At 57.6% G+C, this 12,118-nt stretch overlaps 4 protein-coding genes across 4 annotated transcripts; all 4 read right to left on the bottom strand.

Annotated features, from left to right (window-relative positions):
• Positions 1–861: 861 nt before the first annotated feature.
• D7B24_000086 (uncharacterized protein) lies at positions 862–3,674 on the bottom strand (the record flags this gene model as incomplete). The annotated part of the gene is made up of 7 exons (XM_028634351.1): positions 862–1,679; positions 1,736–1,814; positions 1,865–2,005; positions 2,058–2,141; positions 2,194–2,309; positions 2,360–2,727; positions 2,797–3,674. 7 exons carry the CDS (start codon positions 3,672–3,674, stop codon positions 862–864), a joined length of 2,484 nt encoding a protein of 827 aa, XP_028499391.1.
• A 1,577-nt stretch (positions 3,675–5,251) lies between these two features.
• D7B24_000085 (uncharacterized protein) lies at positions 5,252–5,941 on the bottom strand (the record flags this gene model as incomplete). The annotated part of the gene is made up of 3 exons (XM_028634350.1): positions 5,252–5,498; positions 5,595–5,651; positions 5,751–5,941. 3 exons carry the CDS (start codon positions 5,939–5,941, stop codon positions 5,252–5,254), a joined length of 495 nt encoding a protein of 164 aa, XP_028499390.1.
• A 594-nt stretch (positions 5,942–6,535) lies between these two features.
• Positions 6,536–8,622, bottom strand: D7B24_000084 (uncharacterized protein; the record flags this gene model as incomplete). Its single annotated transcript, XM_028634349.1, has 2 exons — positions 6,536–8,044; positions 8,107–8,622. The coding sequence occupies 2 exons, from the start codon at positions 8,620–8,622 to the stop codon at positions 6,536–6,538; spliced, it is 2,025 nt and encodes a 674-aa protein (XP_028499389.1).
• Positions 8,623–10,839: 2,217 nt separating this feature from the next.
• Positions 10,840–11,994, bottom strand: RIM15_2 (rim15, signal transduction response regulator; the record flags this gene model as incomplete). Its single annotated transcript, XM_028634348.1, has 1 exon — positions 10,840–11,994. The coding sequence occupies one exon, from the start codon at positions 11,992–11,994 to the stop codon at positions 10,840–10,842; it is 1,155 nt and encodes a 384-aa protein (XP_028499388.1).
• Positions 11,995–12,118: the final 124 nt, after the last annotated feature.

Here is a 12,118-nt window from a genome sequence, read left to right as displayed (position 1 = left end):
ACACAGCAACACAGTGAAACGAAACGACCTGAAGCGGGATTGGATGTCTCGTGAACTCTACGAAGCAAACAGATTGAAGGAGGAGGGGGAGGAAAGGTTCAAGTACGATGTCCCTGTGGAAGAGAGAAAGAAGAAAAGAAGAAGAGGAAAGAAAAACCCCAGAGCTCTCCATCCTCCACCCCTCCCTCCCTCGTGACACCCATACCGGCTGCGACAGCTCGCTTTATCGCGGCCCAGAGAGAGAGAGCTTTCGGACGACTCAGGTGGTTGGTCGTGACACGCCAATGACGAAGCTCTCGCCTCGGCAGGGGGATCCGATCTGCGATAGCGAAGCGGGACCCTTTTCTAGGGGTAGCTTTTCTTATCCGACCAATCAGCTTGCTTTGCACGGATTCGAGCTTCCCCTTGCAAGCAGTGATCTACCCCAGTTTTTGAGGAACGCTGCTGAGACGGGGGGAGCCAGTCGGTCGGTCGGCTGTCGGGGGCTTGATCCGGTCTGAGCAGGTTCAACTGCTCCGCATTGGGTGGCGCCGCCCCAAGCAGAAAGTCGGATGGGCATTCCGACCCGATGATGTGTTCTGGTCACAGTATCACGGCCGATTTCGCACCTGTTGACTGACTGAATCATAGGAAACGTAAAACTAGACAAAACAGAAAGTAAGAGTCGAGGTATCTCTGATGGTGCTGGAACAACGTTCAGCTTTCCAATAAACACACAGCCAAGACATGAAATGGTGCTCGTCTCAACTCATTACCGTGCACCTGATCCCGTCCTTTTCTTCCCTCCCCTTCTTGTGCACTTGGGTATAACAACTCCTGACCGCACACCCACCTAACGCGTCGTCATCCCCAGCCCTTCCACTAATGACTCCGGGGCCGGCTCCTCGAGGATGTCTCAGCTGAGTGCTCCTGTTGCGGGAACGGCGCCGCCGGCGTCACAGGCCGGGTGTAGTGCAGCAACGGCACGCTGAGGCCGTACCCGTCCGTCTTGCCTTCCTTGTCGTGCTGATCGATTTCGACGCGGATAACAATGTCGAGACTGCCGTCGTTGAGTCGGCCATGTGCCGCCGATGCCGCTCGGTGAAGCGTACCCGCGTCCACCTCGCCTGGGTGCAAAAAGTCGTGGCCGCCTTTGCCGGAGAAATTGGTCCGGACCGAGCCGTTGGTCGTGCCGTTTGTCCCGTCATTCTCGGGCTCCGCGTTGACGGCCGGGTTGTTGGGCGAGTTCTCCGTGAGAATCGCAAAGTTGCGGCTGGGCATTGTGACCTTGTTGAAACCGGGCGTCTTGTTCGAATCGCCAGGGTTCTTGTTGAAGAAGGTGAGCAGCGTCTCGTCCGTGTCGTGGTTCAGATGATGGATCTTGTTGCGCTTGGCCAGCAGGTTCGCGACAGCCGTCGGAGGAGGCTTGTTGACAATGGCGGACGACACAACATTGGCCATGTAACGGTGGTCGTTATCCGTCGCGATACCCAGCTTGGGATGGGAGTAGAAGCGACCTAGCGCAGCGAGATGAACATCTCCGCCAAGGATGGTGATGCGTACGGAGAACTCGGCCGCAATCTTCTGCAGCCGCTCGACAAGCGCCTGGCGCTCTCTCTTGTGCGTCCTTGCCGTGTAGTGGTCGTCGAGATCGTCGAGCAAGTCAATGCTGCCATCAAACTGATTGAACAGACCACCAGCTGGAGGAGGAGTTAGTCACTTGTGTCTTTGAATCAAGCACAGCTTTCAGACTTACCAACACCGAATCGCTTGTTCAAAAGCCTCACAGGGCCCATAAGGGGACTTCTGAAGACGGTTTCCAGCCAGGTCAAGCGCTTTTCACGTTAGCTTCAGCGCGTTCTGCAATCGAAATACCTCGACTCACAGGATACGCGATCGGAATACCAAGCAACAGGATCAAGTGCTTAAAGGGCTGGCCCGCGTCGGCCGCAGCCTGCAGCTCCTGTCTCGTGCGTTCAAAGATCTGGTCGTACGTTTCGGGGTAGTTGATTTGGTGACGAGTACGCTATTCGTGTCAGAGAACCCGCATTTATCAGGCAACCCAGGACTCCTCATACCTCAGTTCTGGCATCAATGCCCACCATCGCCACTCGCGCACCGAGCTTGCAGAAGATGTTGTGGGAGTGCTCGGCAACGTACGGCTAGTCTATGCGTCAGCTTCGTAATCCCAAGGCGGGCGCGAGTCCGACTTACCCCGTGCTTTGAGCCAACAATGTAGCAATCGTCCGTCTTGCTGGAGGCGACAAATGTATCCATCAGCTGGTTCGGGTCTTCGCCTTGACCAGGGCCAGACAAGGACTCTCCGTGATCTGCCATCGTTAGCAACGAAATCCCGTCTGCAGCTTTGCGGTTGACGTACCAGTTGTGTAAGTGGACGGCGGAGGGGGCAGGTGGTGCTGAAACAGCATGTAGTACTTGTGGGCGGTGCCTCCAATGCCCCGGAAAACGTCGCACTTCATGAACTCGTCGACGTAGGAGCCGAAGCCGTCAATGATGTCGTGGTCGTCCCAAATGTTCACCTGGGGGATGGTACCATTCATGCCGGCGAACGGTTCCCTCGAGTACCACTTGATGTAGTTCTTCAGGTAGTAGTCGTCACAAGCCTGGCGCAGCTTCTCGGGGAAGGGGTAGTGTCGCCTCTTGGTTGGGTTGGAGATATCAGTCCACGCGCGTAACGGGCCCGAGACGCGGATGCCGTCGTTGTAGATCTGATCGCCTCCGCCAATCCTGAAAAACCCAGTCAGCATCTTGCCATTCACATGGCCCCTTTGATTGACAACAGGTCACTATACGTACATGACATGAAAAGGCTTCTCGCGGTGGCGTCTGGTGACATCGTTCCACAGGGCAAGGCCACTGTAGGCCTCCTCATCGGTGCCAACGCTGAAGCCGTTGCACGAGTGGAACATCATCCTCATGGACTCGTTCGTGGCAGGGACCCAGAAATGATTGCGTTGAGGCTTCGTCTGGCTTGTGAAGCGCACGTCATCGAACCAGTACTCCCACTTGCCCTCCTCGTGGTCCATCTCGACGTGGACGTCAAAGGCCCAAAATGTATTGCGAGGGTCCGAATATAGGCACTCGCCTTTGACTTGTGTGCTGTCGCTGTGCGACACGTAGCCCTCGAGCGCATGCGCACCGTCCGTCGTACCGGCCCCGTTCGTACCATTGGTGGCGGGCGTCTCGTGGTACTGGCGTCCGTCGCTGGCGAGCTCGCGACGGAGGTTCATGGTGGGAACAAAGTTCTGCGTCTTGCCGCCGCCGGAGACGACAATGAGAGCGCTGCCACGCCAGAGCGTGCCCTCGGTGCGGCGGTAGTTGAGAAGCGGGCCGCAGACGACCTCACGGCCGTCAGACACGCCTGCGGTCTCGACACCGTCCACATGAGCATCCTGCCGGGGCTCAATCTCCTCTTTGGCCTCGGCGGCGCCGATCATGATAGGCTTGAAGTTTCCTGCGCGGTGCTCAGCGGTCGTCGGGCGCTCAGGTTCGACGCGATCCTTGTTGAGGAAGCTGGCGAGATCGCTGGTGTTGCCGTGCGTCTCCTGCGCGTCGCGGGGAACAGCTTGGCCGGCATGGCGTAGAAAGGCAGGGCTCTCCTGGTGGCGCCATCTGCTCGCAGAGGCGTACGGATTCTTCTCGACATCGTCAAGCTTCTCGGCGTTGGAGGCCATGGCGAGGCAAGTGTTGGTGATGATTGCGAGTCGGGAATTTTGGGTGGACTCGGAATGGACTCAATGACGTTATGCAGCTGTTTTAGCGCAACGAGACAACGCGTCTTGGGCTGGCCGGCTGGCTGACAGGGCTAACCACGACGAAGACCCCAACGGAACTAACGCGCCGCGTCTGGTTTGCGCTGCGCTCTGGGGGGGAGGAGGAGGGGAGGATGAAAGCTGCGAAAGCAACTCGAAGCTCGGAAAAGATGTATCACAGATCTCAAGGACTGCTGAAGGAGAGACAAGGTTACCAGCAAAAGAGGTTTGGGAGGAAGAGAAGGGGAGACTGGGAAAAAGAGATGAGAAAAACAATTGGGCAAGCCAGCCAGCCAGAGAGATGGATGGCCAAGCTGCGAACCACCGAAACCAGGTCGACGACACTCAGATTCGGCGGGGGAGCTAGAGCTAGTGAACTAACAAGCTTGGGGTGGTTGCTACCAGGGCGGAAGCTGGGTGGAAGCTCGTTGCTGGGGGCGGACGGGCTGAGAACGTGGAATTGCGGCGACAGGGATTCGTCGTCGTCAGATTGCGAGGCAGCCCAGAGGGGTCAGACGAAAGGGCAAGGGTGGGGACCATCTGGCGTCTCTTGCTCGACGCTGTTGGTAGTGCTGCTGCTGCTGATGGTGCCGTCAGCCCGCGCCCAGAAGCCAGCGGCGCTCCTCAATCCAAGCTTCTAACCCGTGATGCTTGCTGGCAGCCAAGAGACATCGTCAGAGGGGACCAGGTGTTCGCCCTTGGCGCATCATCGGCGAGGGGTAGACTGCCAGGGTGGCGAAGGATGGACGGCCAGCCCAGGTTGCCAGCTTTCATTCGCTTGGCGACGATGGCGTCGTCTTCAGCTACAGGCCGGCCCGTGATAATGGCAGAAGGTCCGGCTGATGCTATTCACTACGAACGATGAAGGCCACGCAACACACGAACCGCAGCATGTAAGACCTGACGACGGCAGGCGCGCGTTGGGCTGAGGCGTCACTGCCGGCGGAGGTGCAGGACGTGCGTGCCAGGGAAGTAACGACCTTGACGACCTACAGGTACCCAACTTCCCACTACGAAAACAGCATCCCGAGGCAAGTGCGAAAGCCAAGAGCCGCGGGCGCCTGCGCATCTTGAAACGGAGGGCGCCCAACATCCTTGCACGCGGCTCGTTTGGGCGTCTCCACCAGGCCCCACGAGGCTAGTAGCGTCCATCCCACCACTCCCCACCGTCATCGATCGGACGATGGTCGACATGCAGTCACGCAATACAATTTCAGTGATAAGCGATATGGCTTTTCTTCTCCGTCGACTCCATGTCCTTGAAGCCGTATTGAATGCCGCGTCCGCCATCTCACCAGCGGCAGGTCCAATTGGGTCAACAGAGTAGCGCGAGGCAGCAAGACAAGCGCCGATGCAACTGCCCTGCTCAGAACCATGTGCATCTGTATCTACATCGTGCGTAGTGCCACCAAGGCCAAGGGCAGCAAGGTTCTCTCCATAGCGAGTGAACATCATCACCCCAGGCCCGCCTCCCGCCTCATAATAGTCAGTAAGCGCGGCTACGCCTCGTCCTCGGCGTCAGTGTCAGGGTCCCACTCCGGCGGCGGGCGCCGAAACTTGGATCCCTCGTGGCCGTGGCATCCAAGGGTTCCGTTATTGTTGTAAAGGACCTTGTCGAGGTCAATCTTCGTCTTGTGCGTGCCGCCTTTCTCGCCGGCCCTGTGGCACCGACAGGCGAGGTACTGCGTGCCGTCCTTGTAGATGTTGGTGAGCTTGCACGTCTCGCAGCTGTCGTGGAACCTGCCACTATTTCCAACAGTCAACATGGCGCCTGCATTCTGTCTGTCTGCTGCTTTCCCCCGTGTGAATCGCAGGGAAAGGAGGAAAAGATAAGAGGCTTACTTCTCGGAGGCGACGAGGGTGCCACCGTTGTTGCCGACGCATTTGCTGAGGTCAATCCTGCGCTGGTGGTCAGCTACGTGAGCCAGCACCCACGCAAAGAGAGAATAGCAGGAAAAGGATGAGTCGGGCAGAAAAGGAGAAAGGTTGGAGCCATACTGGGTCCAGTCATAGTCGAAGATCTCCGTCTTGTCATTGTTGCAGTAGGTGTCGAGAATGCGGTTGTTGCGGAACTTGCAGGCGTCCCAAACACACGTCTTGACGAAGCTGCCGTCGCTGGCGGCGGCGCTACTGGCAATCCAAGCGAGGACGACCATGGCGGCGCAGACGACTCGCGCGTTGGGGGTCATGTTGCTGGTGTTGTCACTGTTGAGTGGACTCGTTAGAGATGGGCTAGGCCGCTCTTCCGCGTGAGGCTTGTTGCAAGATCCAGAATACAGACTGTTGTGCTTAATAGTGTTGGTGAAGCAGGTGGCGGAGGAAGATTGGAAAGTCACGTTGACTCCTCGTAACACTTCCACCAGGCACTCGGGACGTGCCTGCGCTGGACTTCCTGGTGAATCACATGTGTTCAACTGGAAAGAGCACAAATGGAGTGTGTGACGCAGACTTGACGAACGAATGCGCCGTTCTCCAGATACGCCAGGGGTCTATCGTGTGGAATATCCTGAGCCCCCAAACTGACAACAATCTTCCTACAACATCGAGGTTTGCGACTTTCGAAATAGGTGCACGCCGAAATCAACCAACTTGCACCCTTGGATGGGCTTAGCAAAGCCTATACACTCCATGCAGTGACCAGACACATGGGCTTTCTTCCGAAAAGCAAGCACTGTGACGCAAGAGCAAATTGGAGAGCAAAGTCAAGTTGAAATAATTGCAAATACTACGCTAAATGTTTGCCATGCAACCCATCAACGCCTCAACACACAATATGACAACGTTCAAGCTGCAGCAGACTTCTCCTGGAGCTCTGGGCTCCCGGGAGTCTCGGCAACGCCACGTCCTTCCTCACCCTCTACGGCCTTTCCCTTTCCCTGTCCCTGACGGAAGTACCCGTGAATCTCAGGCGACCAGTCACCTTCACCGGCAGCCTCCTCTTCACCTCCAGACTTCTCGCCGTTGCCGCCGCGCTGCTCCTCTTCCCACTCAGTCCTCAGATCACGGATCTGCGACTTGAGGTCCAGGTCGGGGTTGTATTCCTTGCCGGCGCCGCGCATCCTCTCCCAAGCAGAGAGATGCACAGGGTGCACGGCGACGCCGTGGTATTCCTTCTCGCGACCCTGGATAATGTACATCCACCGCCTCTCCTGCTCGCGCAGGTCGAGGCCCGTCGTGTCGGGTAGGAAGCCCCAGGTAAGCAGCATGCCGGCGAGGCCGAACCAGGGCACAACGTGGAACTTGGTCGGCGTGTCGATGTAATTGTACAGGACACTTGCGAGAAGAGCACCGGCCTTGCCGATGCAGGCGGAGAAGCCGTGGGCCGAAGCGCGGACGGGCGTGGGGAACACTTCACCGGCCACGAGGAATGTGACGCTGTTGGGGCCGAACTGGTTGAAGAAGGAGGAGAGGAAGTACATGGCCTGGAAGGCGTGGATGCCGGCGGGGGAGGTGTAGTAGTCGTAGTTGAACGCAGGGATGACGAACATGACGAAGCACATGAAGAAGCCGACTTGCTGCATGGTCTTGCGGCCGTAAAGCTTGTTGTCGATGAGGAGACTGGCGAGGTAGTATCCCGCTAGGGAAACGACAACATTGATGAGGTTCCAAGTCCACTTCTCCATCAGACTGTTGGGGTTGGAGGAGATGACCGAGATGAACTGGCCCTGGAAGAGCTTGTTGCCGTAGAAGAAGACATCGTTGCAGAACCAGGTACCGGCGGTAGCGAGAAGGCGGCCGCCAAAGTTGCTGCAACAGGCGCGCAGCGCGGTGACGTCGTAGCCGGTGACGGAGACGCCGGCACGCTGCTTCGCGAGGGCGAGCTGGCGGTTGGCACGGGGCATCTTCCAGGTACGGTAGTAGACGAGCCACAGGGTGCCAATGGCGGGCAAGGCAAATGAGATGCGGAAGGTGAATTGGGCGGCCGACTCGGAGTAGGGGCCGGCGCCCTTGCCCTCGTTGAAGATGGCGAGAAGGGCGATGAGGACAACCTGGTTGAAGAACTGACCCCAGCCCTGCATGAGGAAGGCCATGGTGACGCGACGGCCGCGATGGAGACGATCCTCACGCGTCGAGAGACGGCCTGCGGCGACGGCGGACTCCATGGACGAGGTGGCGGTGATGGGGTATTCGCCACCGACGCCGAGGCCGTAGAAGAAGAGAGACCAAGCGTAGAAGATGACCCAACCCTGGAGCGTGGCGGCCCAGGAGCCAGTGAGCATGAGAAGACCGACAAACATGATGAGAGCGTCCTGGATGAGACCCCATCGACGGCCAATCCAGTCTCCGATAATCTGCGAGCCAGCGTTAACTTTTGGCTTGAAAGGACCTGGAAGCAGAAGGGGATCCAACTTACACCAACGACGACCTGACCGATCATGATGCCGACAATCTCGAGATAGGTGACCGAGGCGACCCAGTTGCTGGCGCACGCCGTTCCAGACGAACCCCAGCACTCGGGCCACACGGCGTGGAAGAGCGGCTCCAAGTTTCCAATGGAGAACAGGACGTAACCCTCAAGACCGAGACCGGCGCCGGGCAGGATGGCATTCCGGAAGTACCAGCCCACGGGCGAGAGGGGATCTTTCTTCATCATTTGGCCGGTGGCTTTGAGCTCGCGGGCGGCCTCCTCGCGATCGACCTTGGTCACGAAAGCGATGCGCTGACGGAGGGGCAAATCGGCCCAGTAGACGCCCTCGGGCGTGTACGAGTCATCGGGGCGGGTGATGTGGGCGAAGATGCGGCGCTCGTGTTCGGTGGTGTGCTCGCGAGGGAAGTCATCGTGTTCGTCACCCGTCTCAGGGCCGTGGGGGACGGGGATCTCGCCGATACGAGGATCGTGGTGTTCGTGGTGGCGGAGGAGTTCAGCCATGGCGGGCTGCCCGTGTAGTGGACGTTGGCTGTGGGCCTAGAGAACCGTTTCGACGTTGCAACGGTGGGTGCTAGATTGTTGCAAGGAGGAGGATGGTGAAGAAGAGGAGGGAAAAGTAATAGCGTCAATGGCTTGCAGAAGCCAGGGAGCACTACAAACGAGGAGGCAACGGTTGAGGGAGGGAGACGCGAGAGGGGAGGGGGGAAGAGCGTGAGGGAAGAAGGGAGTAGACACCCGAGAGCAGAGGGCAGGATCAAAGGGTGACTTAACCTTCTTGAGATGTTCCTGAGGGAAGGAAAAGTCGCTTTCAGCAGCCAGCTCCTGCTTTTCCAGCTTTGACATGATTTTATGACCTTTGGGCCCAGACAGTCCACCCCCCGCCGCCATCAGAGGGGGGCGCGCGCGCCATCTGGCCATCTCCCCACTCTCTCTCATGGATCTAGGAAGGTGGGTGGGCAAAAAAATAGAATAGAGATGGCCAGCCCGTCCAGGGTCCATCCGGCACCTCTGCTCCAGAGATACACACACACACACACACACATACACACACAAGAAGAACTAGCCTGAGCGAACAGCCGACCAGACGGCCGGGGACGTGTAGAGTGAGCACGCTGTCGCGGTAGTGGACCGGCGATTGGCAGACGATGACCCAGGTTGAGAGACAAGGCTACCTGACCCTGGATTAGCACTGTTGGTGCTGCACAAAACCGGCTGACGAGTTTGGGTAGGGACCAGTCGGCAGCGCGGCGAGTAAGGACCTTCACTTGAGGCCGGCGATCCCCACATGGGCGAACGAACCGACCACCGCTTACCGCGTGAAATCAAGGGACGGGTGAAGGAAAAAAAAAAATAGGCAGGACACTTCCTCAGCGCCAGAGACATTGGGCAAGCAAAGAAGGGGACCACCATTCCATCTCCCAATTGAGTTCCTCGTACGTCACTCCGCCCCGCCGCCGCTCGCTGGTCGCGTGCCGTCTTTCCCAGAACAATCCACACAGCATCCCAGATCCCACCCTCGTGCGTCCTGGCCCCTCCCCCATCGGCCGAGAGCGACGTCGACTCAAGCTTTTATCTCCGGCTGCAGAGGTCACCAGATTGGCCAATCATGTTGGCGAAACAAGAAACGTGCTCGATCCATTGCCTGTGAATGAACCCGCTCCATCCGCCTTGCATCTCGTCGTCGTCTTTCTTCGGCCCAAACACTACGAAAAGGGGGCAAAAACGCGTCGACAGAAGACGCCGAATCTGCCATGCAACTTTCCATTCTGCTCCCACCCACATGCCAAGAAGGCCAAGCCGGGAATCCGCATGACGCCTTGGCATTGACAGGGCGCTGCCGATCAGGGCTGACGCCCCCCCCCCCCCAATCTCGGGATGAGGCCGTGCTGTGCCACACCATCTGTATTCACCAGCCACATTCGCTCCATTCTGCGCGCGCTGCTGCCCTTCCACCACGCGCGTCGGCAGCATTCAATTCACCGACATCATCAGCATTGAGTCAAAAGGGGTTCAATTTTGTGACTCCTTTAAGCCTTTTCTTTCCGTGCACCGTGGAATAATCAGCACGTGGCCCCCCGAAACCTTGCTGGCACTACTTCCCCTTGTCCCAACTGTCTGACGATGACCCAACCTATGGCCGGATCAAACCGCCTGCGCCTGCGTTCCTCTTTCTCCCAAGTATACACAAAGAACAAATGAAATCCCTAAGAACGACCGAGTGCGGTCTTGTTGAAGATATGTGTTGTGTTGTTGTTTGCTAGAATACGAGTGTCCATAACGAATGATGTGCAGAGGAATCGTACTCGAGAGTGGCGCTTGATTGTTGGCTTCCAGAGTCGAAGGTTTTTTTTTCGGTTGCATCTCCACGTTGCTTGGCCTGGATCGCAAATATCGAAGGGAAAGAAGAGAAGAGAGGGTGAAACAGAGAAATGAACGAGATGAAAAGATGAAGAGACTTGAAAAGAAGCAGAACGATCCTCCCCTCACCCGTCTCAGAGAACGCCTTTCACATGTCGTTCTCGCGGGGCCACAAACCATGCGAGCTGAGTGCAGTCTGCCTCGCGCCAGTTCGTCTGCCCACCCCTAAACGCCTCGCTTGGAAACATGGAAATAGGGAAAGTAAAACAAAAGAAAAAAAAGTGTACAGATTCAGCAGTCTGTCCGCCAGAGCTACCCTCACGCAGTCAACCGGTGCCCGCTCGCCATTCGACATGATGTTTATCCCATGAGTGGTCCCGTCTTTTCCGTCGGCCGTGGCGTTGGCTCGCCTTCTTCCCCGCTGGACCCACGTTGCACAGCGTTTGGCCGCGGCGTCTCGTCAATCCCAAGCGACGTAGTGCTACCCGCCAACCCCGCCGTGTTGGGTGGCGTTGTCTGCGACGTCGAACCCGGCACCGCGTCGAGCGGCGGAGCTCCCAATTCCTTGGATGGTGTTACCACCTGTGTGATTGGTTCTGGGAGATTCTCTGACCCCAGCGCAACGCTATCGTGGCTGTCGGCGCGCATCATCTCTATTCCAAGCTTCGAACTCGGTAGCAGCGGCTTCACCCGGAAGGGCTTACTTTCGCGCGCAAGACCCAGCTCGTCATCTTCATCGTCTGCCGAATCGGTGCCTTCAGTTGTGCGTTTATCGACTCCCTCCTTTTTGACCCTTGACTTCTCGCCCAGTCGTTGCGAAGGCACAGGCTTCAAGGATTGTTCGATTTGAGCGGGTGCCGAATGCTGCGTGAGCAAGTGCGGATGAGTCTTGTGAGACTCATTGGCTGTGAGGAGCTCCTCTTCGCGAATGCCCAGGCCCCCGCCATCCCATTCACCTGTAGCCTTGCGACTGATGACGACGGGAACCTCATCGGTGGTCACCGACTCCGAGTCTCCAAACATGCTGGAACTGATCGAGTCTTCCCGGCTTGAGGTGACCACACTGCTGCCCGGTTGACCTGCGAACAGGGACGAGCTTGATGTTGGGCTGTCGTCGAAGCGCGAGTTGGCTCTGCGCAGACCTGATGGTGCAGGGTGAGGCAGGAGTAGAGGCTGACTCTGCCCTGGTGACTGGGGCTTCCATCGGCAAAGATTCTTGAGCACCTCCGACAGTTTCGAGCTTGAAATCGGCTTCTCGATCAGCGAGTCGAAATAGTGCGGCGCCTGCAACTCCTTCAGATATGCTGTGATCGCAACAATAGGGGTGTGTGAGTTCGTATTCTTCGTCTCTCGAATCATGCGTGCAACATCTGCACCGTTGATTTGTGGCAACCGGTACTCGAGGAAGATGATGTCAAACTTGATGTCACTCATCGAGTAGCGTACTGCTTCAGATCCGTTAGAGACTGAAATGGTGCGACAACGCAGCTTTTCCAAGAGTTTCTCCATGACCATGCGTGAGACTGGGTGATCTTCACAAATCAGCACGTCCAGTGGCCTGAACATCGGGCCGTCATCAAAGGCAATCTGTGAGAGACGACGGGAACTTTGCCTACGGCGCTGTACACGCAACAGAGCA

The sequence above is a fragment of the Verticillium nonalfalfae genome (assembly GCF_003724135.2).
Source record: "Verticillium nonalfalfae strain VnAa140/NRRL 66861 chromosome Unknown scaffold_1, whole genome shotgun sequence".
NCBI lineage: Eukaryota > Fungi > Ascomycota > Sordariomycetes > Glomerellales > Plectosphaerellaceae > Verticillium > Verticillium nonalfalfae.
This window is presented reverse-complemented; position numbering and strand designations above follow the sequence as displayed.